The 24,147-nt window shown below is 42.2% G+C and overlaps 1 protein-coding gene across 2 annotated transcripts in view; it reads left to right on the top strand.

Annotated features, from left to right (window-relative positions):
* Positions 1-24,147, top strand: part of ADAMTS14 (ADAM metallopeptidase with thrombospondin type 1 motif 14) — a 107,681-nt gene that overhangs the window by 41,434 nt on the left and 42,100 nt on the right. For both annotated transcript variants that reach the window (XM_031956823.1, XM_031956822.1), the window contains exons 3-4: positions 2,402-2,558; positions 10,156-10,352. In XM_031956823.1, coding sequence (XP_031812683.1) covers positions 2,402-2,558; positions 10,156-10,352 — 354 coding nt within the window. The remainder of the gene's footprint in view (positions 1-2,401; positions 2,559-10,155; positions 10,353-24,147) is intronic.

The following is a 24,147-nucleotide window of genomic DNA, read 5'->3' as shown; positions in this document are numbered from 1 at the left end:
CTTGTGCCTCTTTTGACAGATGTGACCATGGACTCTCAAAAATCCTGCCAACAGAACCCAAGATCTAGAACAATTCTACTTAGTCAGGGCCTGGGGATGTGTACAACAAATCAATCTATATACATGCATTTATTAAACACTATTATATGCCAAGCATTGTGTTAAACACTGGGTTTACATAGAAGTATAACAGCCCAGCCCATCCCATAGGATATAAGCTATATCCTATTAAAGGACAGATGGAGAAATGGATCCAGTGCTGGGGTTGGAGTCCTGGGTTCAATCCTGACCTATTGTTACATTACAAATCAGTTATATAATATAGTAACATTCTATAATAATATTAATACCATTGTATCATTATATTAGCTGTGTGACCACGGGCCAATAACAACCTCTAAGCTTGTTTTGCTCAGTTGTAAATGGAGGAGGTCATAGTTCATAACCTCCAAGTTTGAAACCAATGTTCTGTGGGTAGAGTCTTGACCACCGGGTGATAATTTAAAAAGAATTTTAAAAATTGGCCCCAACAACACGTGAAGTCCGTTGCCAAGCCCTTGTGTTAGTGAAGGGGGCACCCCCTCACATAGCACACCGACCCCTTGAAGTATTTCAGCCAGCCAGCATTTAGTTCCTCAGGCAAAAAGCAATGATTAAGTACCTACTATGTTCTAGTCAATGAGCTAAGTTGTGGAAATACAAGAAAAGTCAAAGATGATTCCTGCTCTCAAAGAATCCACAGTCTAATGGGGAGAGGACATGTGAATTGATGTGTATGATGTATATGGGGTAAATTAAATAGAAGCACCAGAGGGAGGTTACCAGTGGGGTATTGACTGAGTTAGGGAAAAGCTTCCTGGAGAAGGGGGGATTGTGGTGGCCTTCCAGGAATGGGGGTGAGGTTCTTTTTTAAAACTGAGTCCTTTGGAAGCCTTCAGCTGATACCAAGATCTTAGCACCTGTTCTTACTACTCTGGGGCTTTCCACCCCCAGAGCTGTGGATCAGTCTCAATTTATCATTTCTCCTGTTCTTGAGTCTTATCCAGCTCAGTCCCCAACCTTCCTCACCAAACTCAGTGCTATGTTTTCCAAATATATTCCCATTTTCATCATTCCTCAAGGGATCACTGCTTTATAAAGAGAATGTAGCCAGTGCCACCATCTTTCCCCCTCAGGTTAAGTGAATTACCCAAAGTCTCACAGCTAGTAAATGACACTCAGGTTTGATCCCCAGACTCTAGCCTGAGATCCAAGGTTCTCCATGCTCCCACTCTGGTCCCTCATGCCTTTGTAATATTATTATTATTATTATTATTTTTGACTAGACCTGTGATTGACTAGTGCAGGGAACTCTGGGTAAGGAAACTAACTTCCTTTATCAATGCAACTTATCTTGAAATATAAGTTTTCCATAGTATCCTGGAAGAAGGAGAAGTTGCTCAATAGCCTATATGTGTGAGAGAAAGGTCTTAAAGCTTCCTCTTCCTAGTCCCTACTTCCTGAGGTTGGTACATGGATCAAATGAGATAGGTGAGTAAGGTGCTTTCCTCAAAGGACTAGTTGTATACTCGCTATTCTTAATCTTGATTCCAAGCTCATCTCTCCATGCTCTGGGCACTAGAGGTATTAAATTTGCTGCCTTCCTCCCAGTGCGACCTGCCAACTCAGTGTGGGAGTCCCCAACCAGATGAAAATGTCATGAGGAAATGTTTAACAAAATAAACCAAAATACAGTACAATGTGTTTAATGTTAATCTGTGGTTTTCTAAGTCAAGGGAGGCCATATTGCCTCCTTATCCCATCCTTTCCCATCCCATCCCTTCCCATCCCATCCCTTCTCATCCCTTCCTATCCCATCCCATCCTATTCCATCCCATCCCATCCCGTCCCATCCCATCCCATCCCTTCCAATGCCTGTCATGTAGAACCACATAGTAGATATCTCAAGAAGTATTAGTGCCATTTAAGCCTTTTGAAAACTTGTAAAAAGTTTTTTTTTTTCTTGTAAAGCTTGGGACTACGATACTCTGGTACTTACTACCTTTTCTAAGGACTTAGTCCACTTACTGAGGCTGGTGCCGTCATGAATATTGTTCTTACTCTTTTGTTTCCAAGGTTATTTCTTTAAAATCTTATGCTTTTAAAAGACTCAAAGTAACCCTTTCACTGTTTTACTTTGTGAATCTCCCCTTTTAGGCCTGGTTTGAAATGTCCTGTTTCTAATCACAATACTATGCCATAGTGCGCCATGTGTTTTGGGTTTTACTCTCTACCTGTATGCATCGATGTTACATGTAACATATGTGTGATATGTATATGTCACATATATATATGTCATGCTATATATTTATACGTTAATTTTTTCTCTCTCCTCTCATTGATCCACACCCGTGGTCTTTAGGCCGGCCTGATCCGCACAGACAGCAGCGAATACTTCATCGAGCCCCTGGAGAGGGGTCAGCAGGCAAAGGAGGAGACTGGGCGGGCACATATCGTCTACAGCCGGGCAGCTATCAGACTGGAGAAGGCAGAGCCCCAGGGAGACTTCCACAATGAAGGTAGGACCTCGGGGAGAGGGAGGTGAGGGAGGAGAGGGTCTGCAGGGGGAGCAGCAATAACAGCTAACTGTCCTATGGGTTCTCTGACTTAGAGAATGGTTTATAGTATCAGCCAACCTGATATTTATGAGAGCCCGTGAGATAGGAGGTCCTGCCATTATTCTTCTCACTTGACAGAAAAGCAAACTGAGCCTGTGGAGTGAAGTGTTCAAGGTCCTGCAGCTTATTTACAACGACCTGGGTCAGAATCTGTCCTTCTGCCCTTTTTCTCTTATGGAATACGAACTCTGGTCTAAACCACACTACCACATCCCTAGGGGGTAAATCTCAGGCAATGGGTCTCTACTCTATAGTCCTAGGCTCTTTATTTCAAAAATGGGAATAATTGGTCATGCTAAATTTATCTTTTAAAGTATTTTTTAAAAATATTGGTCATATTTTTCTCTGTGGCTCACTATCTTCCCTTTTTTCCTCTTCTTCTCTTCTCTTTTCCTCTCCTTTCCTCATCTCTCTCTCTCTCTCACTTTCTTTCCCTTTCCCTTTTTCTTTTTTCTCTTCCCTCCCTCCTTCCTTTCCCTACCTTCCTTCCTCCCTCCCTCTCTCCCTCCCTCCCTCCCTTCCTTCCTCCCTTCCTCCCTCTCTTCCTCTCTTCCTTCCTTTTTATTTCTTTCCTTCCCCCCTCTCTCTCCCTATTTCTCTCCTCCCACTTCCTCTCCTCCTCCATATATATATTCTTTGCATCTAGTAGAACTCTTCCTTTTAAAGTATAGATTCAGAGTTCTTAATATGAATCTATTATGTTTTAAGGGACCTGGGTGGATCTGAGGCTTAGCAACATCTATGTAACTATGACCTCACTGGAACAAAGGCTTCTTGGCCAATAGATTCACACCCCCAATGACTTCTTCCTTTTTCACCCTTAGGATGAAGGGTTTTAGTACAGAATTTAAGAGGAGGCAAGCTGGTGCTTTGGAGAGAACTCTGGATTTGGAGTCTGGAGGATGGCGCTAAGCTTCTGACTTTGGGGCTTCCTAGGACTGTGTTGGAGGTCCAGTCACTTATGCTCTCTGGACCTCAATTTCTTAATCTGTAAAGTTAAGGGCACAACCAGAGGACTCCCAAGTCCCTTCCAGCTCCAGGTCCTCAACCCTGTGACTAAATGCCCATGGTCACCATGGTTTTGTGGCACCTCGTGACCTCCCCATCCTTACTCTGCTCTCTTTTAATCAGCTTTCTCACCATCACTTTGGATCCAATAATAACAGCTGACATTTAGATAATTCTTCCAGGTTTGCTAAGGGCTTTTTACCCATCGCCTCATTTGAACCCCATAACAACACTGCCAGGGAGGGACTACACATATTAGACTAATTACAGCCTCCTTTCCTAGAGACCCACTGAGGGTCAGAAAAATTTAAGGATCTATTTGTGTTCTCTTAGCTGGTAAATGTCAGAGGCAAGATTTGAACTCAAGTCTTATAATCTATCTACTGTCCCATGCTGCTGTTCTATACCAGCCCTCTTCCTGTCATCAGTCAAGAAACATTTTTGTCAGTTAATAGACATTTATTAAGTGCTTCCTGAGTATCAGGCACTGTACTAGCCCCTGCTTGTCAATTGATTCTACTCCATGTTTTGGGAAAATTTGCAGACCCTTCCCATTTCTGTTTCTCCCATTGTTTGTTCTCTCTCATCTCTACCTTCTGCAGAGTCCTTTGATCCCTTTAATTCTAACATGTGAGAGTTGGTCACCTCCCTAAACAAGCTCAAGGACCCTTTGAAGGATCACTTGGGGAACCTGTCGCTTTCAGTGGTCTTGTCACTTAGACCTCATCCAGCTTTGCAGTCATTGACCAAGTGCTGGCCCCAGTAGAACTTGGCCAGGAAGTGCCTTTGGGCCAGAAGAAGGTGTGAAGATTTATTTTACAGAGACATGGCAATCTTCTAGAACAAACATGCTCTTTCTTGAAATTAGTAGCTTGGGAGTGGCTGAGGATGAGATTGGGAAACTTGCAGAAACCCCAAGGCTCAATTGCCTCAAAATAGAATTCTTTTCACAAAGTACCAGCTGCTCTTTAAGAGCTGCTAATAAAAGAGGGGAAAGCTTGGAGATGTGGGGAAGGTCTTTGAGTTGCTGGGTGAAGGGGGAATCCTGAGTGACTGATCTCATCTCTTTGGGGATGGCAGGTGGTTCACTTGGGAACTTTCCCAGAAGGCTGGTGTGCAGGCTGAGAGCCAACCTTGGGACCGGGTAATTTGTTCCTGGGGCTAAATCAGTTTATATCCCTTTCTAATAAAAAAAAGGCAAATCATCGTCTCCTTTGGGGAGAGGGAAGCTTTGATCCTGGTGATTGGACTCAATGAAAATTGTCCTGGACTCAAGAGTCAAAAGACCCAAGCTGGAATCTTAGCTTAATCCTTATTATGTTCCAGACCTTAAACAATTCACACTTCTTTGTGCTTTGGTTTCCTCATCTGTGAAATGGGCATAATTATACTTACAGTAACACTGGATAGCTGTAAGGATCATAGGGTCACGGATTTAGAGCTGGAAAGGATCTTATAGATGATCCCATTCAAATCTGTTTTACTGATGAAAATACCAAGTTACAAGACAGTTGAATGACTAGGCACAAAGCTAGTGTCAGAGGCAGAGTTTAACCCAAAGAAGATAATGTGGAAGACATATTTTCTAAGCTGAAAATGATGTGTAAAAAATTAATAATTGATATCCTATATTATATATAATAGAAATATAATAAACATTTGTATTATATTTTCTGACAGACTTTATATTTGATTCTCACAACTGCCTTGTGAGGTAGATACAATGGGATTATCATCTCAGTTTTACAGATAAAGAAACTGAGGCTCCATTTATGTTCTTGGCCATAGAAATGACAGGTGCCCAGGGTGTGGGAGTGAAGTGCAGGTGTCTTTTGTCTCCAAGTGTATTACTACACCTCCTGTATCCCCTGCCCCTGGAACTTGAGCTTATGATCATGTCAGTTATTATTGTTCTGACAATATTCTGGAGCTGGAAGTGACTTCAGAAGTCCCTGAGCAGAGGTTGTTTGTGTCTTTCTCTGTATGGGAGTGTCTGACACACAATTGTAGTTAATCAGTTTTTGGGGATTGACTTAAATTGCATTGTATTTGTTTTGTGTTTAATTAGTTGGACACATGTTTCACCGGCTTCCCCTCTGAGCAGAAAGCAGTCTTTGAGGATGGGAATACTTTCCTTTTTGGTTTTTCATGTGCAGGCCCTGGTGTATAATGGGTGTTCATTCAGTACTTTCATTGAATTGAATTGAAGAGGAATCTTTTGATGACGTTCTTGACAAATGGTCATCCAGCATTGCATGGAAGGATACTGAGCTTAGAAATCAAATCCTGCTACTCACTACCTTTCTATCTTAGTTTCCTCATCTGTAAAATCAAGGTCTTGAAGATCCATTGCTGCTCTGGATGTTTCTATGACCTTCAGTGATGGAAAACCAATTGTCCAATGCCTTCAGGAAGAGTGGGCAAAAAGAACACCATCAGCTAAATGAGGGTTTGAGATGTATGGAAGGGGGATCTTTTCCTCTCCTGCCTTTTCTTCCTCCTCATGTGACCACGGCTGCCTTCCATCTTACTCTGAACTTGCTGTTGTGAGCTCGGGGGATAAAGACTTGGCCATCAACCTACAATGCTACTTCTTTAGAAAGAAAAGGGGAGCAAGGCAAAAATAGGGAAAGAATTTCTTGGACTCCCACCTCAGGCTCAGTTATTTTCAGGATGATGCTGATGAAGAGGAGTGAACCTTAGGCCAAAGTAAGAGATGGAGGCAGGATGCCAGAAGGGAATTTAGGTTGGAGTGCAGCTATATTTAATGTTCTCTACTGAGTAAAAACCTTCTCACTGTGGGTTCCTGGTGGTCTCCTTGTGTGTCTGAAAAAGACCCTCCACATCTGAACAAATAGGCCTATTCCCATGAGGCTTATGGCCAAGGGATCAGAGGCCAATCATCAACTTTGTTATATACTTTAAAGATCAGGGGCTTTGATGAAACACTCTGTGCTTTGAGTGTCTGATTTCGAGCTAGGAAGACTCAGTGCCTGCAAAGGTGGGAGCCAGGAAATTGGGCCTTCATGATCCCAACTGATTTGTAGAACTTGAAGCATCATATGCGTGTTAGTTCTTCTTCTTAGTCTGTCCTGTGGAATATCAGAGCTATCAGGGATGTGAGACTATTGAATGTCAGAACTTAGAGACCTTTCTTGTTATTTTTTTAGCCATATCTAACTCTTTGTGACCCCATTTGGGGTTTTCTTGGCAGGGACACTGGTTGGCCATTTCCTTCTCTAGCTCATTTTACAGATGAGGGGGACGGAGGCAAACAGGGTTAAGTGACTTGTTCAGGGTTACACAGTTAGTAAGCGTCCGGGGCCAGATTTGAACTCATAAGAATGAGTGTTCTGATTCCAGGTCCATTTCTTGGTACACTATGGTGCCCCCTGGTAGCCTAGAGAGACCTTAGAACACAACACGTCAGAGCTGGAGAGAGCCAGGAGAATCCTTAGATTTCTCTCCTCTTCCTGACCTAGCACCAAATGTGACTGCTGGCCATTGGAGTTAGCTCCTGGCTCAGGTCGCCAAGCTCCTTGATGCAGATGTTCTCTGCCTTAATGGGACCGGAGGCTTTCTGGGAGCAGCTGCCAAAAAAAGGGAAAGGACCCTGGCCTCCAGGACATGTGCATTTCCCAGCCAGAGGATTAGGGAACTTTGCTAGAGCAATGACAAGCATCCAGAGGGGGACCCTTGGTCGGAGTTATTGGAGGAACTTCAGGCTGGGCAGGCAGCTGCAGTTCAGGGTGGGTGTGTTCCACATCCCTGGACACTCACAGGGTCAGGCAGCTCCACGTCCGGAATGTGCCACGCCTGCGAAGCCCTTCTTGGAGAAACACGGGTTCTGGCCAAAAATAGCTTAATGGTGGTCCTGCTCAGAATGAATGGGGTTACTTATTTCAGCCCTTTGGGGAGCCGTGATGTCATCGACTCTGTCCACCAGAATCCTCTCTGCTTTAAGTAGATAGCTTCATTTATTCACTTATTCAACAAGTCTCTATTAAGTACCTTCTATATGCAAGTCTCTTAATAGCAAATAGCATCTCCTAAGTACCTACTATGTGTCAAGTCTCTTAATAATAGCCATATTCTAATAGAATCTCCTAAATACCTACTATGTATCAAGTCTCTTAATAGCAATATTCTAATAACATCTCCTAATTACGTACTATGTGCCAATTATCTTAATGGTAATATACTAATAGCATCTCCTATGTACCTACTATGTGTCAAATCTCTTAATAATAGCCATATTCGAATAGAATCTCCTAAGTACCTACTATGTATCAAGTCTCTTAATAGCAATATTCTAATAACATCTCTTAATTACATACTATGTGTCAATTATCTTAATGGTAATATACTAATAGCATCTCCCAAGTACCTACTATATGTCAAATCTCTTAAAAATAGCCATATTCTAATAGAATCTCCTAAGTACCTACTATGTATCAAGTCTCTTAATAGCAATATTCTAATAACATCTCCTAATTACGTACTATGTGTCAATTATCTTAATGGTAATATACTAATAGCATCTCCTAAGTACCTACTATGTGTCAAGTCTCTTAATAATAGCCATATTCTAATAGAATCTCCTAAGTACCTACTATGTATCAAGTCTCTTAATAGCAATATTCTAATAACATCTCCTAATTACATACTATGTGTCAATTATCTTAATGGTAATATACTAATAGTATCTCCTAAATATCTACTATGTGTCAAGTCTCTTAAGGATAACATACTAATAGCATCTCCTAAGTATCTACTATGTATCAAGTCTCTTAATAATAGCCATATTCCAATAGCATCTCCTAGGTACCTACTATGTGTCACATCTCTTAATGGCAATATTCTAATAGCATCTCCCAAGTACTTATGTATCAAGTTTCTTAATAGCCATATTCTACCAAATGTCTTATATCTTATATCTGGTCATGGAACACTGTAGTTCCTGAAAATTTAAACATGAAAGTTGGTCCAGAAGTCAAAGGGAAAGGCGGGTGATGGGTGTGAGCAGCCAACAACACATACCAAATTGAGATGCTTGAAGAACTGAAGTCAAGGATGTCAGCAAAGGAATGTCTGACTGAAAGAGAAGATGGGTAGATCATAAGGCAAATGCTCCTTGGGTACCCTTGTAAGGTCAAGAGAAGTGAAGAGGGCCTCTTGCATGTTGGGTAGATGGCTTTAGGTGAAGGCAGGGATAAGAATCAGGAAGGATGGTCAGGATCGGTGGTTATTGCAGTTTACTGGAGTGTGCCAGCCAATGTTCATTCATTTTTGCCAATTAAGAACCTACTATGTGCAGAAACTTTTGATGAGGATTATTAAATTTAGGTGAGACAGAGTTCCTGTCCTCCTGGAGCCCACTATCTACAGAAGAATATGAGACATACCCAGGTACTTCTAATGCTCAATAGTACCTATCTTAGAGACCATCTTTGTATTTTCCATACCTGTCACATAGTAGATAATAAATACTTGTTTAATGATTGATATACACATTAAAGAGGTAGGTAAAATAAAGTGTGATCCAAGGAGGATCCAATTTGGGGATGAGGAAAGGATTTTGTGGAGGAGATAGCATTTGAATTGGGTTCCAGGATAGGCAGAAATTCAGCGAGTGAAAACTGAAATGAAGGGCGGGCGTTCTAAGCACAGGGACAAAACTGAACAATGATTCTGGGGTGGAAAAATTCAGAGCGTTACAAGTAGTCCAGTTTGGTGGGAATGTCTAACAGTGTTTGATGAGGACTAATATGAGTTAAGGTTGTAACATGAGTGACATCAGATTGTAGGGAGCTTTGAAGGCCAGGCTAAGGATTCTGAACTTTCCTTGGTTGGAGGTAGGGAACCCCCTCTAGAGATCGTGCATTGTTGTGGTTGACAATTTCCATTACATGGTGACCAAGCTTCTCTTTCCCTGAGGGAAACATAAATAATTGACTCACATGGCATCCCAGTGCTTCATACTTAAAGAGAAACAGGAGATGGACTGACTGGTGTGACATGGAGCAAGGCTAGTTCACTGAACCAGAGTGTGTGAAAGGGAGGGAGGTTTCATGAGCCTGGAAGGCCCACGGAAGGGCAGCCTGCACTGGTCAGAAGAGATCTTTGAGACTATCCCACCCAATCCTTGGTTTTATAAATAGGGAAACTGAGGCCTGGGGAGTAAAAATGAGAAATCCAAAGTCATAGAGAAAATGAATGACTGAGTTGAGACTCAAATCTGAATCCTGGTTCTTATCCCCTTGCAGTTTATCCCATTACTTCAGAGGCCAAGAAGTGGGTCTGAACCCTAATATTTGTCTGGTCCAGAGGAAGTTTCCTGGCATGGATTCTTGGCAGATGTAAAACCCAGGAGGGGGGAGTCTCTCTCTCTCTCTCTCTCTCTCTCTCTCTCTCTCTCTCTCTCTCTCTGTGTCCTGAGGTGTGGTTAAGCCTTCACGCTGTGCTGACCATGGCCTTTCCCTTTTTGCAGTCCCAGACTTTGGCCCCAGGGAGCTCCCTAACCTGCTGGACTCAGTGGCAGAGCAACTGGGAGAGGCCCAGAGAAAGCGGCGTCATGCCAAGCCGGGCGACTACACCATCGAGGTGCTGCTGGCTGTGGACGACTCGGTGGTGCGCTTCCATGGCAAGGAGCACGTCCAGAACTACGTCCTGACCCTCATGAACATAGTGAGTGGGGCCCGCCTTACCTTGGGGCTGGGAGAGGGGGCTGCAGCCCAATAAGCAAGGCGAGAGCAGCTTGCTCATCTCATTCTCTTAGCAGGCATTTAATTAGGCACTTTCTGTCTACCAGGCCCTGTGACAAGTGCTGGGGACAAAAGAAAGGCCTCATCTTCTAGAGATTATGTGTCTTCCCTAAAGGGGCTCACATGTGACCTGGGGAGATGATACAAAGGGAAGGTGACTGTAGAAGGTGGGTATTAGCAGGGTACAGGTGAAACAGGAAAGCGGCTTGCAGAAGGCGGCATTTAAGTTGAATCTTGAAGGAAGTTGGGACAGAGGTGATAGGGAAAGTGCTTAGTCACTTTGGGGGATGGCACTGAAGAGCTGGGGTTTCAGGGACAGGGAGAAAAAGTAGATAATCTATCCGGGAGCCAACTGAGAAATAACCTCTCTTGTGACCATGTCTCTTCTGGGTGAATTTCATTCATTCACTTATTCATTCATTCATTCATTCATTCATTCAACAAGTGTGTATTCAGTGTCTGCTGCATGTAGAATACTGTGCCAGGGGGTAAGGGTGAGGGAAAATTTAGATAAGGCAGGTTCCTGCCTTCTTGGACCTGGCTCTCCAGTAAGGGAACAAGTCAGGAATCCATGATTATAAAACTGCAGACCATGTGATCGAGCGATCGATCAATCACTTATTAATTGCTTGCTCTGTGCTAGATGCTGAGGGTAGAGGCAAAAATGGGAATCACTCTCCTACTGGGGGAGGGGCATGAGGGCACCAGATACCTGAAAAATGAGGTGAGTTCATGAGAAAAGATGGGGATGGGAGGAGGAGGAGAGACCAAGAAAGGAGGGAGCACAAACTGGACTTTCAATGAAGGGGCATTCAACAGATGAACCACAGGAAATTAGATCAAGAGCTGGAAAGTCATCTTGTCTGACCCCTTCACTTTACAGAGCAGAAACAGGCTGAGTTTGAGTGATTTGATCAAGGTCACACAGGTAGTGACAGAGGTCCTCCGACTATAGAACCCATGCTCTCTCTCCTGTACTTCTACAGTGATAGAGTGTCAGAGACATATTATGTCAAAGAGGGTCTGACAGGGCATGCAACATTCCACACCTGTAGTTCCCTCCCTGCAAAGGAAGGAATTCCTTTCTCCTGTCTTTCCCTTGGTTTCTCCCTCTGTTCCTGTATTCTTCCTCTTTCCTCTACTTCCTCTGCCTCCCTTCCCTTCTGACACTTCTGGATCATACCTGGCATCCCACCAGTTCCACGGCCAGAATGTTTCACTTGGATTAAAAAATGGAACGAATTGCGCACAAGGCCCCAGGGATCCCCAGCGGAAGCCATCTATGCTTCTGCTGCTGCTGTCCGTCCCTTGGGACATTGACTCTGTTTGGAGCAAGGCAATTTCTTCTCTGGTCAGATGCTAAAAACCAGACACAGGCAATATCTGGACACCAGATGGGACTTGAGAGTGAAATCCTGGCCAGATTTTGGCAGGTTCCGCCCCAAAATCAGAGCTTATTCGATTTCAAGGTCAGTCCTAACCGGGAGTTAGGAGCACAGGGATTCACGGCTTGTTGCCAATAAGAACAGTCTTTGCTGATGAGTGTGTGTCAAAGAGGGTATTTAGTGAAAATGACCTGAAAGTATCTGAACTTCCCATTGAACTTGCCTCCCCCACATCCTCACCCCTCACCCCCTGCCAGCTAGAAAGAAGGTACACCGGTGGGCCTGTGACAGAGTAATTCTTATTCAGCTAAAGTAAGATTGTTTCTAATGGTCGTCACTTTAAAGAACTGACAGTAGTGAAGATGGCCATCTCATGGACTATGGGTAACATCAGCTCAGCCCACCCCAAGCCAAGTTGGGCAGCACCCCAGAAAGCTTCTCATTGGCAGCTTTTTCTTTCTGTTACTCTTTTTTGACTACATGAAATGTTATGATGAAGTGCGGCCCTTTGGTGGAAAAATCTGTCCTTCATGAACTGGAAGGCACGAGTCAGTGCTTGACCACCAGCCCAGAAGCCGTAAATCACAATCCACGCCCAAGACCACACAGCTGAAAGCTAATCCTATTAGTGTGAGACCAAGGAGGGAGGAGGAGGGACTCAGCCTGGAAACTGTCTAGGGGAAGACTGAAAGAGGAGGGAAAGAAAAAAAAGAAGGAAAGAAGTAGCATCTAATGAGCTGATGACCCAGGTGCAATTAGGCAGGCTTGTGGCTTGTGGAGTTGGCAGCAAGCCCAGGGGTCGCTCAGGGTGAGCTCTACCTGAAGAGTCTTCTGGTCTAGACAAGAAGACAATGACAACTCTATGATTGATACAGTGCTTCCAGACTTCCAGAGTATTGTCTTTTTATATTTATTCTGAACTTGGCAAGCCTCAGCAGGAAGACATTACAAATAAGAAAAAGAAAATGATTGTACGTGAAGCCATACATGCCTCCATTTATTGTCCGTTAGAAGGAGTCTCTGTTCTGGCCGTCACTCCCCTGTATGCGTTGTCTTTCCATGAGGGAAAGCACTGGTTTCCATTTGTCTTTGACCTCATCTGTCAGGACTTGGTATATAGTAGGTGCTTATGAACGTGTCTGAATCTTTGCTGTGATGCAGTGTGGGATCAGTCTTGTGATGTTATTGGTCCTCTTTGAGAATTAAGGATGAACAGCAAAAAGATCTGGGTTCAAGTCCTGGCTCAGCCATTTATTAGCAGGGTGAACTCAGTTTCTTCATCTGTAAAATGTGGATGACAATATTCTACCCTGTCATGGAGCTGGTGGGAGAAAAGGGCTTGATAAAATGTAAGGACACCATTAATCTGAAATCTGCCTAGCTGTCATTTCCACCCATGATGCCCAGTTCTGCCTCTTGGGGCCAAGCTGAACAAAGTCAATTCTTCTTCCTTTGAATCCTGGAAGATCAGTGGATTCATTGTTGAATAATGTTCAGATACCAGATCTTCCACTTAACTCCCTGGATGACCTTGTTCAAACCATTTAATTAGTCCTCAATTTTCTTATCTGTAGAATGAAGGAGAATGACTAGATTACCCTTGGGGTCCCTGCAGCTCTATACATGATATGAATCCTATTCTCCTCCAGTCTTTTCTTCTCCAAGCCAAATGTTTCCGACTCCTTTAAGCACTCCTTATAGGATACAATCTCTAGGGCAGATTGGCCTTCTTTGGATTCTGTCCAGCTTATCAGAACTCTTCCTGTAATATGGCGAATAGAACTGAACACTATACTCTTCCACCTCGACACCATGCTTATGTTAATATAATTTAACACCGTTTCAGCTTTTTAAAAAATCTGCTATGTCTCACCTTTGTATGATGTTGACCTTGAAGTCCACTAAGACCCTCAGGTTATGGTGTGATGTATAGGAAAGGCCAGAAAGCAAAGAGTCCTGGTAGAAGCCTCTGTTAGAACAGCTTCTTCCATTGGTGAAGCCTCTGAATCTCAGACAGAAGAGCCAGCCAGAGCTGTCTAGCTTGTCAAGAAGACTAAGGGGAGACATAAATATTGTCATAGATTTAGAGCTAAATCATCCTGGAGGTGATTTAGATCAACCACCTCATTCTGGGAACTTCCCAGGTGCAGACAGAACGCTTAAGAGGAGAGAGGCAGTCAAAAATTTGCTCTGCCCAAACCCTAATGATTTTAACTTGAGTTATGCAAAAGAGCTAGAAGCAGCACCCTACATACCAGACTCTCCCATGCCATCTGTCTCTTTTCTGTATTTCGGGGGGTATGTTTAGGGTGAGGAGAGGTGGAGGAGGGCAGCTAAGCTAACAAAGACCCAGTCCTTTATCTTGGGACCTGTCTTTGAGTTCCCTGTTACTATCTTTTGAAGAGGCTGCTGATCCACATGGGCCAAGGAACAAATCTTCTTCTCATCTGGTCCCTGGAGTCAGATATGCCAGAGATTTCCCAAGCAGGGGGTCCCGGCTACGATTTAGGAGATAAGAACCGGGGAGTTGTCTGATTCAGAGATGATAAGGGATTGGCCCATGAAGTTCCTCCCGATTCTGAGGTTTGGGGATTCTCCAGATTTCTGAGGGCCATGGAGCAGGTGATTGTCAAGGGCAGGAGGGAGCCCCAGTCCTTGGACCGCTAAGGCTAGCCTGCTCAGCCCTCTGCCTCCCTGCATCTTCTCCCAGTGTCAGTCTTGATCAGAATGTGGGACCAATAAGTCTGCCAGTCCCAGGGGGAGGACTCTGGGCCAACTGGTTCTTACCCTGAGCGTTCGATTCAATTCAGTTCTTAGATTTACTCAGTTATTGATCAGATAGGAGACGTTTATTAATCAGCCAGTATATAGCTATTGTAATTTGCTTGCAGGGTGCAGAGCCCTGTTCTTAGAGCAGGGTGAATGACAAAGTTAAGGCGTATTTTTCATTTTTCTAGCAAGATAATATACGGTGAGCAACGCAGCTCACTAGAATACAGTATAATGAATCCATTAAAAGGGGCAAAACAAAACAAAGAACTGTTGGATTGCCCTGGGGAAACGTTCCTCACTGAGGAGGGGAATGAGAAAGGGCTTCATGAAGCAGCTAGAGTCTGAGCTGAATTTCAAAGAATGTATTGGAACTCAACAGGTGATATTAGATGGCAGGCAGAGGATGCAGTGGGAGCCAAAGCACAAAGCAAGGAGAAGCTTCAGGGGACAGTATGGGCCAGTTCAGTTAGACCACGGAGTGTGCAGGAAGAGAACGTGATCTGAGACTGAAAGGTGGGGCAGCACTAGATCGTGGGGGGCTTTGAAGGCCAGGCCAAGGAATTAATTAGTGCTTTATATAATAGGCAACAGAATCACTGAAGACTTCTAGGTAGAGGAATGAACATCAAATTCATTCCATCAGTGGTACCATAGATCAACAGTATCAACCAAGGGATGGGAACCTGGAGGCCAGTTGGGTGGCTGCACTGACTGAGGCCGTGTAATCTTTCATTCATTCATTCATTCATTCATCATTCATTCACAAAACATTATTTAAGTACCTAGTCTGAACAAAGACCTGGGCTCTGGACTAAGATGCAAAATAAATAAAAGATGTTCTCCTTGCCCTTGAGAAGCTTCTAGTGTAGTTGAGGATACAAGGTGTTCATAATTGACTTGATAAGATAGTAGGACATGATGAGATGCTTGGGGGAATGGTGAAGAGTGCTGTAGATCCAGGATCCTAGATTTTAAAGCTCGAAGGGACCTTAAAGATCAGGAAATCCAGCCTCCTCATTTTACAAAAGAGGAAACTGAGGTATAGGGAGGTTAATTAATTGATCACACAGGGTCACATAGCAAGTGAGTGTATGAGATGTCTTCCTCACTCCAGGTCTAGCACTCTATTCTCCTGCTAGAGGAGTGAGCTCCATCATTCCTTTTGAGGTTGCCTCTAGTGCTCAGGGTGAATCTCCAGACCACAACATTGTGTCTCTGGTCCTCTCTCCAATACTCTGAGAATCCTGGATTGAAGTATCCTAGAATATAGCCATGGAATACCCAAGTTAATCAGAGACCATTTAGAGTAGCACTGAGAGATAGATATGGGAAGGAAAGTTCTTTTCCTCCACCACCATGGCCAGCGCCACCACCACAAACCATTTGAACTTTCTCAGAGCCTTCCCTGCCATCTGTGTTATCCCCTACAGTCATACATGCTTCACTGCACATGGACTGGTCTTGCCAGGGCGTAGTCCAACACTAAAGGCAGTGTTGCTCACTCCCTATTAGATGAAGAATGAGCATCCTGAGGCTCACCTCCAGTGAGTTACGCCCACTGGGATCTTCCAAGCTTGTGTCTGTTGCCAATGGTAGGAATTCAGAGCAGGAGCTGGAGCACAGAACTCGGTTCTGACCTTTGAGGGAAGCTTCTCACTTTCACACAGAATTTGTTCCAGGCCTGGGTAGCCACGTGACTCAAATGTTGGCATCTCGCTTGTTTGGGGGCAAACAGCGGTTGTGTTGGGATAGCCTGGATGTTTTTAGCCGACGTGGGTGGCTGGTCTCATCCCCGACCTAGAATATTGCCTCAAGTCCCGGGACAAATGGAACTGGAGAAGTTCCAAAAGAGGCCAACTAAAAGCATCAAAGGGGTCATGGACTACAAATATCAGCCGCTTTCATTTGGAGAGACACAATAATGCTTGCATTCAACCAGTGGGGGAATAGAGATGCTTTAGCCAAAGAGAACTGTTGAGATCATAAGAGAAGAATCATTGAAAGAAATTCTATGTGTCATCTACAGACATACATCTAATGTCATCTTTTAGGGATAGGGATATGGATATTGATAGGGAACTTAGTAATAATAATAACAATAGCAGCTAATGTTTAAATAACTCTTTAAGATTTACAAAGCACTTTATATATAATTTATTTATTTGATTCTCATAACAAGTTCTATGATGAGGTGGGTGTTATTGGAAACTTCCTCTACCGATATTGTTATTATTAATAATATCAATAATAATAGCAGTTTAAATAACACTTTAAGGTTTACAAAGTGCTTTACATATAATTTATTTATTTGATTCTCATAACAAGTTCTATGACAAGTCAGGTGTTATTGGAAACTTCCTCTACTGATATTGTTATTAGCAATATTAATATCAATAATAATAGCAGATAATGTTTAAGTAAACTTTAAGGTTTGCAAAGTTCTTTATATATGATAATTTATTTATTTGATTCATAACAACTCTATGTTGTATTATTATCCTTATGTTGCCACTGAGGAAATTAAGGCAGATTGTTTTTTTTTTTCAGATGGAGATTAAGTGATTTATCTAGGGTTACACAGCTAGTAAGTGTCTGAGACAGAATTTGAACTTAGGTCTTCTTGATTCCAAGTCTGACATGCTATTCATTGTTTTACCTAGTTGCCAAGGCAGGTCAACAATTTGTCTGTAACTTATAATTTTAGATTATACAATTTATAATCTGATCAAATGAGAGATTTAGTGAGATAATAATTGCAAAGTACTTAGTCGGATACCTAGCACAATATAAATGTTATTTGTTATTATTATTATTGTTAACAAGTGCTTAATACACTGAAAGGTTCAGTGAATTCGCCAGAGCCACAAAGCCAGGAAGGCACAAAGATGGCACCTGAATCCAGGTCTTTCTGGTTCCAAGACTAGTCTGTATATAGTAGACACACTGCCTCTCCATCCTTCTTCAGAAAAGGAAACTGAGAAGTTAGGTGATTTTCTCAGTCACATAACTAGTTATTAGGGGCGGAATGAGGATGAGGACTGAGGGCTGACTCCACTGCTCTCTGCCAAAGTAATGGCAATGACCAATGGGCTCACCAGTTCCAGAACAGGAAATCTGGAGGGGACAGACTCCCCTTGGCACTTGGAAGAGGAGTTTATGGGCAAATAAAAGGAAACGATTGCTTTTTATAGCTTGTAGTTCATCTTACTAAGAGCTTGCATCGTGCTGGCTGAGCCTATGGGTAATTTCAAGGAGGGTTTAGTTCAGGTCCTGAATGAACATTCCCTAAATGAGGGAGAGGGCTGTAGGAGGGGTTCTCGTGGGGGGAAGTTGTTGGATTAGATTCCCTTGGTGGGGGAGAGACAAGTTAAAGCTAGGGAAAATGGCACCAGAGGGATGCAAACAATATTGGGCAGATAGTGGAAATGTGGCTGTTTTTGGAGTCAGAGGGCTTGACTTCAAAACCTGGCTCTGATCTTCTTTAGTTATATGACTTTGGGGGCAGTCATGTCATCTCTCTGTGCCTCAATCCTGCTAAATGAAAAAGTTTGTGCAGAGATGATTCTATGATCCTCCTGTGTTGTCAGTATTGTGTGTGTGTGTGTGTGTGTGTGTGTGTGTGTGTTTGTGTATTTGCTATCAAGTCCTTAACTAGAATGTAGTAGTAAGATTGCAGGAGAGATGAGACCTCGGCACTTGTCCCAAGTTTGAACTGAGTCCCTGGACTTTCATTACACAGACACAGATCAAAGATGGATAAAAATTTGTTTTTATCTGGATTTGTGACTTTACTGCTGTGGAAATGCCCAGTGTGGAAATTCCCTCTGCTGGACCACAGCAGGATGCCTGTAAGTTACAGTTGAAGGAGTTGTTGAGGTCAGTGATGTGCCTGGCCCAGAATGGGTGATGCAGGTGACCTGTAACGAAGGAAGGATCTGATTGTGAGCTTCTGAACCACTCTGGTCTTGTCTTCCATGTGCCTGGACCAGTTCTGGGCACTTTGGAGGCTTCCTTTGACATGAAGCCCAGTACAACAGACTTCTTTGTTAGGAGTCCAAGATGCGGAGAGTGAGAGTTTATGATCATATCTAAAGTACATATAATTGATGATGAATTTTCCTTTTCCTTTCTGGGAATCCCAGCTTTTCTTTATTACTCAGTTTCACCATTTTAAAATGACAGCAATTCAGTTTAGCTCATAATTTTCTCCCCACCCTGCAATAGGATAAAAAGATTTAGAATGATAGCATTGTATTTTTTCAAATATATTTAAAGATAGTTTCCAGCATTCATTTTTGTAAGATTTTATGTTCCAGATTTCTCCCCCTCCCTCCCTTAATCTCCCTCTCTCTAAGACAGCTAGCAATCTGAGTTTAAAAATGTACAGTCCTTTCAAATATACTTCCACATTTGTTGTACTGTATAAGAAAAATCAAAGGAGAAAAATACAAAAAAGCAAGCAAGCAAACAGACAAAGGTGAAAAATACCATAATTTGATTCAAAACAATTCCTGTAGACTTGGGATGGAAAATGCCATCTGCTTCCAGAAAGAGGACTATGCAGACTGAATGTGGATCAATACCTTCTGGATCAGAGGGTATGTACAGTTTGGGCATAGTTCCAAATTGTTCTCCAGAATGGTTGGATCATTCCACCACTTCACCAACAATGCATCAATGTCCCAGTTTTCCCACACCCCCTCCAACATTTATCAGGATCTTTTCCTGTCATCTTAGTCAATCTGAGAGCTGTGAAGTGTTACCTCAGAATTGTGTTAACTTGAATTTCTCTAATCAATAGTGATTTAAAGCATTTTTTCATATGAGTATTAAATGACTTATTTTCTTCATCTGAAAATGGTCTATTCATTTCCTTTGATCATTTATTGGGGAATGACTTTTATTCTTATAAATTTGACTCAGTTCTCTATATATTTTAGAAATGAGGTCTTTATCAGGAATATGGCTATAAAAATTGTTTTCCAGTTTTCTAATTCCCTTCTAATCTTGATTGCATTGATTTTGTTTGTACAAAACATTTTGGATATAATATAGTCAAAATTAATCCATTTTGCATTTCATAATTTTCTTTAGTTCTGCTTTGGCCATACAATCCTTCTTTGAGAAGGGACTTTGGAGACAATCAAGTCCAACCTCTCATTTTAGAGATGTGGAAACTGAAGCTCAGATGTTAAATGACTTGTTTGTGACTAGTAAGTTTCTAAGACAGAATTTTAATGCAGTCCTGATTCCACACCTAGTGCTCTCTCCACATGTAATCCAGGGTCCTGATTTTTTTTGTTATTACACATGTTTTATTTACTTATTTATCTCTTATCTAGCAATTTGTTTAAACTAATATATTTTCAACTATCAGACATTTCCTCCCCTCTCTTATCTTCTCACCCACTGAAGGAAGAAAAGAAGATTGGAAAGAAGGAAATAAACCTTGTATTATATAAGCATAATCAAGCAGACCAAGTTCCAAAATTGGCTACATCCAAAAATCTATTAAGTGCCCTGTATATGCATTGTGCTAGATGCTAGGGTCTCAAAGATGAAATGAGATATAGTTCTTGCTCTCAAGAAGCTGACCATCTAATTGGTGAAAAGAAGCAGAGCCAGAATAATCGTAATGCAAATTGGAAATGGCAAATGAAAGTAGGCAAGTGACAGCAAATCAAAAAGAGAGAGTGTGAAAGCAGGGAGAAGTTATTTCTACCTGGAGGATATTTGGGAAGAATTCTTGGAGAAGTGGGGTCCTGAGTTTGCCCTTTATTTTCACAAATGACCATGAGGAGATGATGCCATGCCGTGCCAACCTCATTCTCTCCTCCAAAGACATCTGGGTCCAGTGGCAAGGTAGAGGTCAAGATGTTCCTGGGTTAGTCTGTAACTGAAAGCCTTCCTGGCTTGGATCACTGATTTGGGTTAAGCAGTTCTTGCTACCATCTCAGTGGGTAGGGACTAAATGTTGGGGTAAGAATAGGTGGAGAACTGGAGGGAGAATTTTTAAACTTAAAAAAACCCAACACTTGGTGTTTGTGGGGGGATATTAAAAGTAGATCATTCTGGAAAGGGGCAGATGTTAAGGAGTCTATTGGGCAGGATGGGAAGTATGAGAGATGGGGAGGAGACTTGAAAATCAGATATAGGAATTTAGATTGGATCTTGTACCATCAATTGATTATAAATTGAAAAAAATAAACTTTATGGTTGCTCTGTTTTTCACATTACAAATCTTTCTGGAAATATTCCAGCTCCTCCTACCCCAATTGAATACTTTCTTATCTCAAAGAAAAGAATTCAGGAAAAGCAACCAGTCCAATGACAACACATGATACACATACCCCATTATGGTCCAACTTCTCCCTGTGAAATAGGTGGTCCTCCAATAACTGGTAGGTCAAAATTTATTCAACACTGGGCTACTGTTGTTGGTTATTTCTTTTTTGTGCTTATCAGTACATCCCACTGATCTAATTTTCTGTTTTTAAGCTAGAAACTAAGGACTTTGATGATTATGGCTTTCATCAGAGAGTATTTATGCAGGGGAGTATCATGTTGAAAGAAAGGTTTAAGCAAGATTAATCTGGCTCAGAGTGCAGGATGGATTAGGTGAGAGAAAGGGGAGCCAAAGAAAGAGACAAATCTGAGAGAGATCATAGGATTTTGAGGGAGAATGAGTCAAAGAAAATTAAGAGGTGAGGTTCAGACCACATCTAGTCAGTCAGTTAGGCTTCATCAGCTAGCATTTATTAAGTGTACCTACTATGCGCCAGACATATAGTGCATCACCAAGCAATGGGTGTGAATCCTGGACAGTACTGAAGAGCATCAGAGGAGAGGAATGGTGAGGGATGGTGAAAAATCTTCAGGTTCTTGACATGGGAGGATTATTTAAAGGTACTGGAAGTATTTCTCCTAGAGAAGAAAAGACCTGAGGATGTGAAAGCTATTTTTAATGAAGTAAATGGCTGTTATGTGCAACAAAGATGAAAAATGTTCTGTTTGGCTCTAGAGGGAAGAATCTGTGGCAGTGAGGGATAGTTACAATGTGATATATTTTGTCTAAAAAAAGTTTCTAATGATACAAGCTATCCCAGAGTGTAATGAACCAGTTCCAATGGGAGGTGATCAGTGGGTTTCCATTCTCTGCATGCTTTCAAGCTGAATTGAATTAACTGACCACTTGTCCCCTATATTGTAAAGGATATTATTCTATTTTGGTAATAGATAATGGTTCAAGTCTCTTCATTGATGAAATGTTTACACGATACTCTAGTCAAGGGTTTCTTAGAGTGAAAGAATCTGCAAACATGGAGGGGGAATATGACATCCTTATTTTCACTGACCTTTAACTGGAATTTAGTATTTCCTTTCATTATAATTGTAAGTAATAACCATGAGTCTGAGAAAAGGTCCATTGGCTCCATTTGACTATCCTTGTCAGGGATTCCTGACACAAAATAAAGATTTAGAATCTTTGCTGATCTGGACAAATCTCTTCTTTTTTTTTTCCAGATAAAGAAACTGAGGTTCAGAGTAGGAAAGTTATTTGCTAAAGATAATATAATGAAGAAGAAACAAAGTTAGAATTCAGACCCACATTCAATGACTCCAAATCTTTGGTGACTGATTCAAAATGTTTGGTGCCTCCAGAGATTGTGTGGAGTTGTGAGCAGTTGGAATGGTTTTGAGAACCTGGTTCTAGGGAGCTTTCTCTTCTGCCCAGGGACACTGACAGAATTTTCACTAGCAGCCTTGTACTTGGTGTTCCTTGGGTGTGGTGTGTGTATGTGTGTGTGTTTCTGAGGGCTGAGTTATAGAGTGGCAGAGGCCTGGGAGAGACAAAGGCTCCCTTTCATGAAGATTATCAATACAGCTGGATTTCTGGGGGGGGGGGGCTTCCACATTATGTTTTCTCACTGTTCATTGACATAAGCTCCCCTGCCCACTTGGGTGGTAGCTTATCCCCCCTAAGGACTGACTGATGATACAAAGGCACTTAGATTCTCCATTGTTTGGAGTTACCAGGGAAATTTGGACATGAACCAGATCTGAGCCAGCAAAGGTAGCAATTTCTAATCTACCTCTTCACCAGTTCTTAGCAGAAAAGACTCTACAGTTGACCTATTCTGTAAATGTCTTCTCTGTTTGTCTATCTGCCTTTCTCCCTTTCTTTTCTTTTTCTCTTTCTTCCTTTTCTTTTTTCTCCTTCCTTCCTTCCATTTCTCCTTTCCTTTCCTTTCCCTTTTCCTTTCCCCTTTCCCCTTTCCCTTTCCCTTTCCCTTTCCCTTTCCTTCCTTCCTTCCTTCCTTCCTTCCTTCCTTCCTTCCTTCCTTCCTTCCCCCCTCCCAATTCTTTCTCTCCATATCTCTGGTTTCTTAAAATGGGGTCTGTGGAATAGTGGAAAGAATATAATTTAGAGTCACAACCTTGGATTAAACTCCTGAGTGGTCACTTCCTCTGGTGCACTCTCAGCTAAGTCATCTTTGCTTTCTGGATTCCACTTTTCTCTATAAAATGATTGAGTTGGACCAGACAACCCTCCCTTCTAATTCTGACATTCTGTGATCTACTTTCATGTCTTGTTTGGGTAACAAGAACCTCAATCCGGGAAGTGTGGGTACTGTGAAAGAAACTTCAGAGGGGAAAATTTTGGCAGTGATGGAAATGACCTCAATGAGCTGGACCAGGTCCCTGTGAACTCTGTGTCCTGAACACAGGTCTTCTGTTGGCATGTGGCCAGCGTGTGTTAAATATTCATTATTGGGGCTAAAACCAAAAACTCACAAAAAGTGCTTTTATACTAAGTTGAAGCTTTTGCATAATTCCTTTCATTTGACACCCCTCTTCTCACTGTGGGAGGCTCCTGCCATCTCTGAAATGTTCCTCCTCTCCTCTTCTCCAGGAATCACAACATTTTTGGTCTGGGAGGCACCTCAGAGTGGAGAACTCAGGATGTCCCTTGTGAGGGGCACTTGGAAAATAAACATTTAATGTCAGAACTGGAAAGGGCCTTTATAGATGATATAGTTCTACCCCCATTATTGAGGAAAAAAGGGTCAGAGTTTCCTGAATTCACACAGCCAATAAGTAGTAGAACGAGGATTGAAGCTCAAGTCTTGACATTCCAAAAGAAGATGTCTGTCTTCAAGCAATATTAACTCTACTCTTCCCAATTTTTCTTTAAATAAGCTATTATTTAGTCATTTTTTGTTATATCCAATTCTTTATGATCCCATTTGGGGTTTTCTTGGGAGAAATACTAGAGTGGTTTGCCATTTCTTTCTCTGGCTCATTTTACAGATGAGGAAACTGAGGTAAACGGGATGAAGTGACTTGCCCCAAATGATACAACAAGGAAGTGTCTGAGGATAGATTTGAACTCAGGGAGATGAGTCTGGCTGATTCTTGTCCTGATGCTCTATCCACTATGGTGCCACCTAGTTGCCCTGTAAATTAAAGATAATATTATTTTCCAGTAACATTCTGGAACTTGAGGGATATTATTGATTCTGGCTGTGGCGGAAAGCCTGCATCTGACTTTGACATGAA

The sequence above is a fragment of the Sarcophilus harrisii genome, chromosome 2 (genome assembly GCF_902635505.1).
Source record: "Sarcophilus harrisii chromosome 2, mSarHar1.11, whole genome shotgun sequence".
Lineage (NCBI taxonomy): Eukaryota > Metazoa > Chordata > Mammalia > Dasyuromorphia > Dasyuridae > Sarcophilus > Sarcophilus harrisii.
This window is presented reverse-complemented; position numbering and strand designations above follow the sequence as displayed.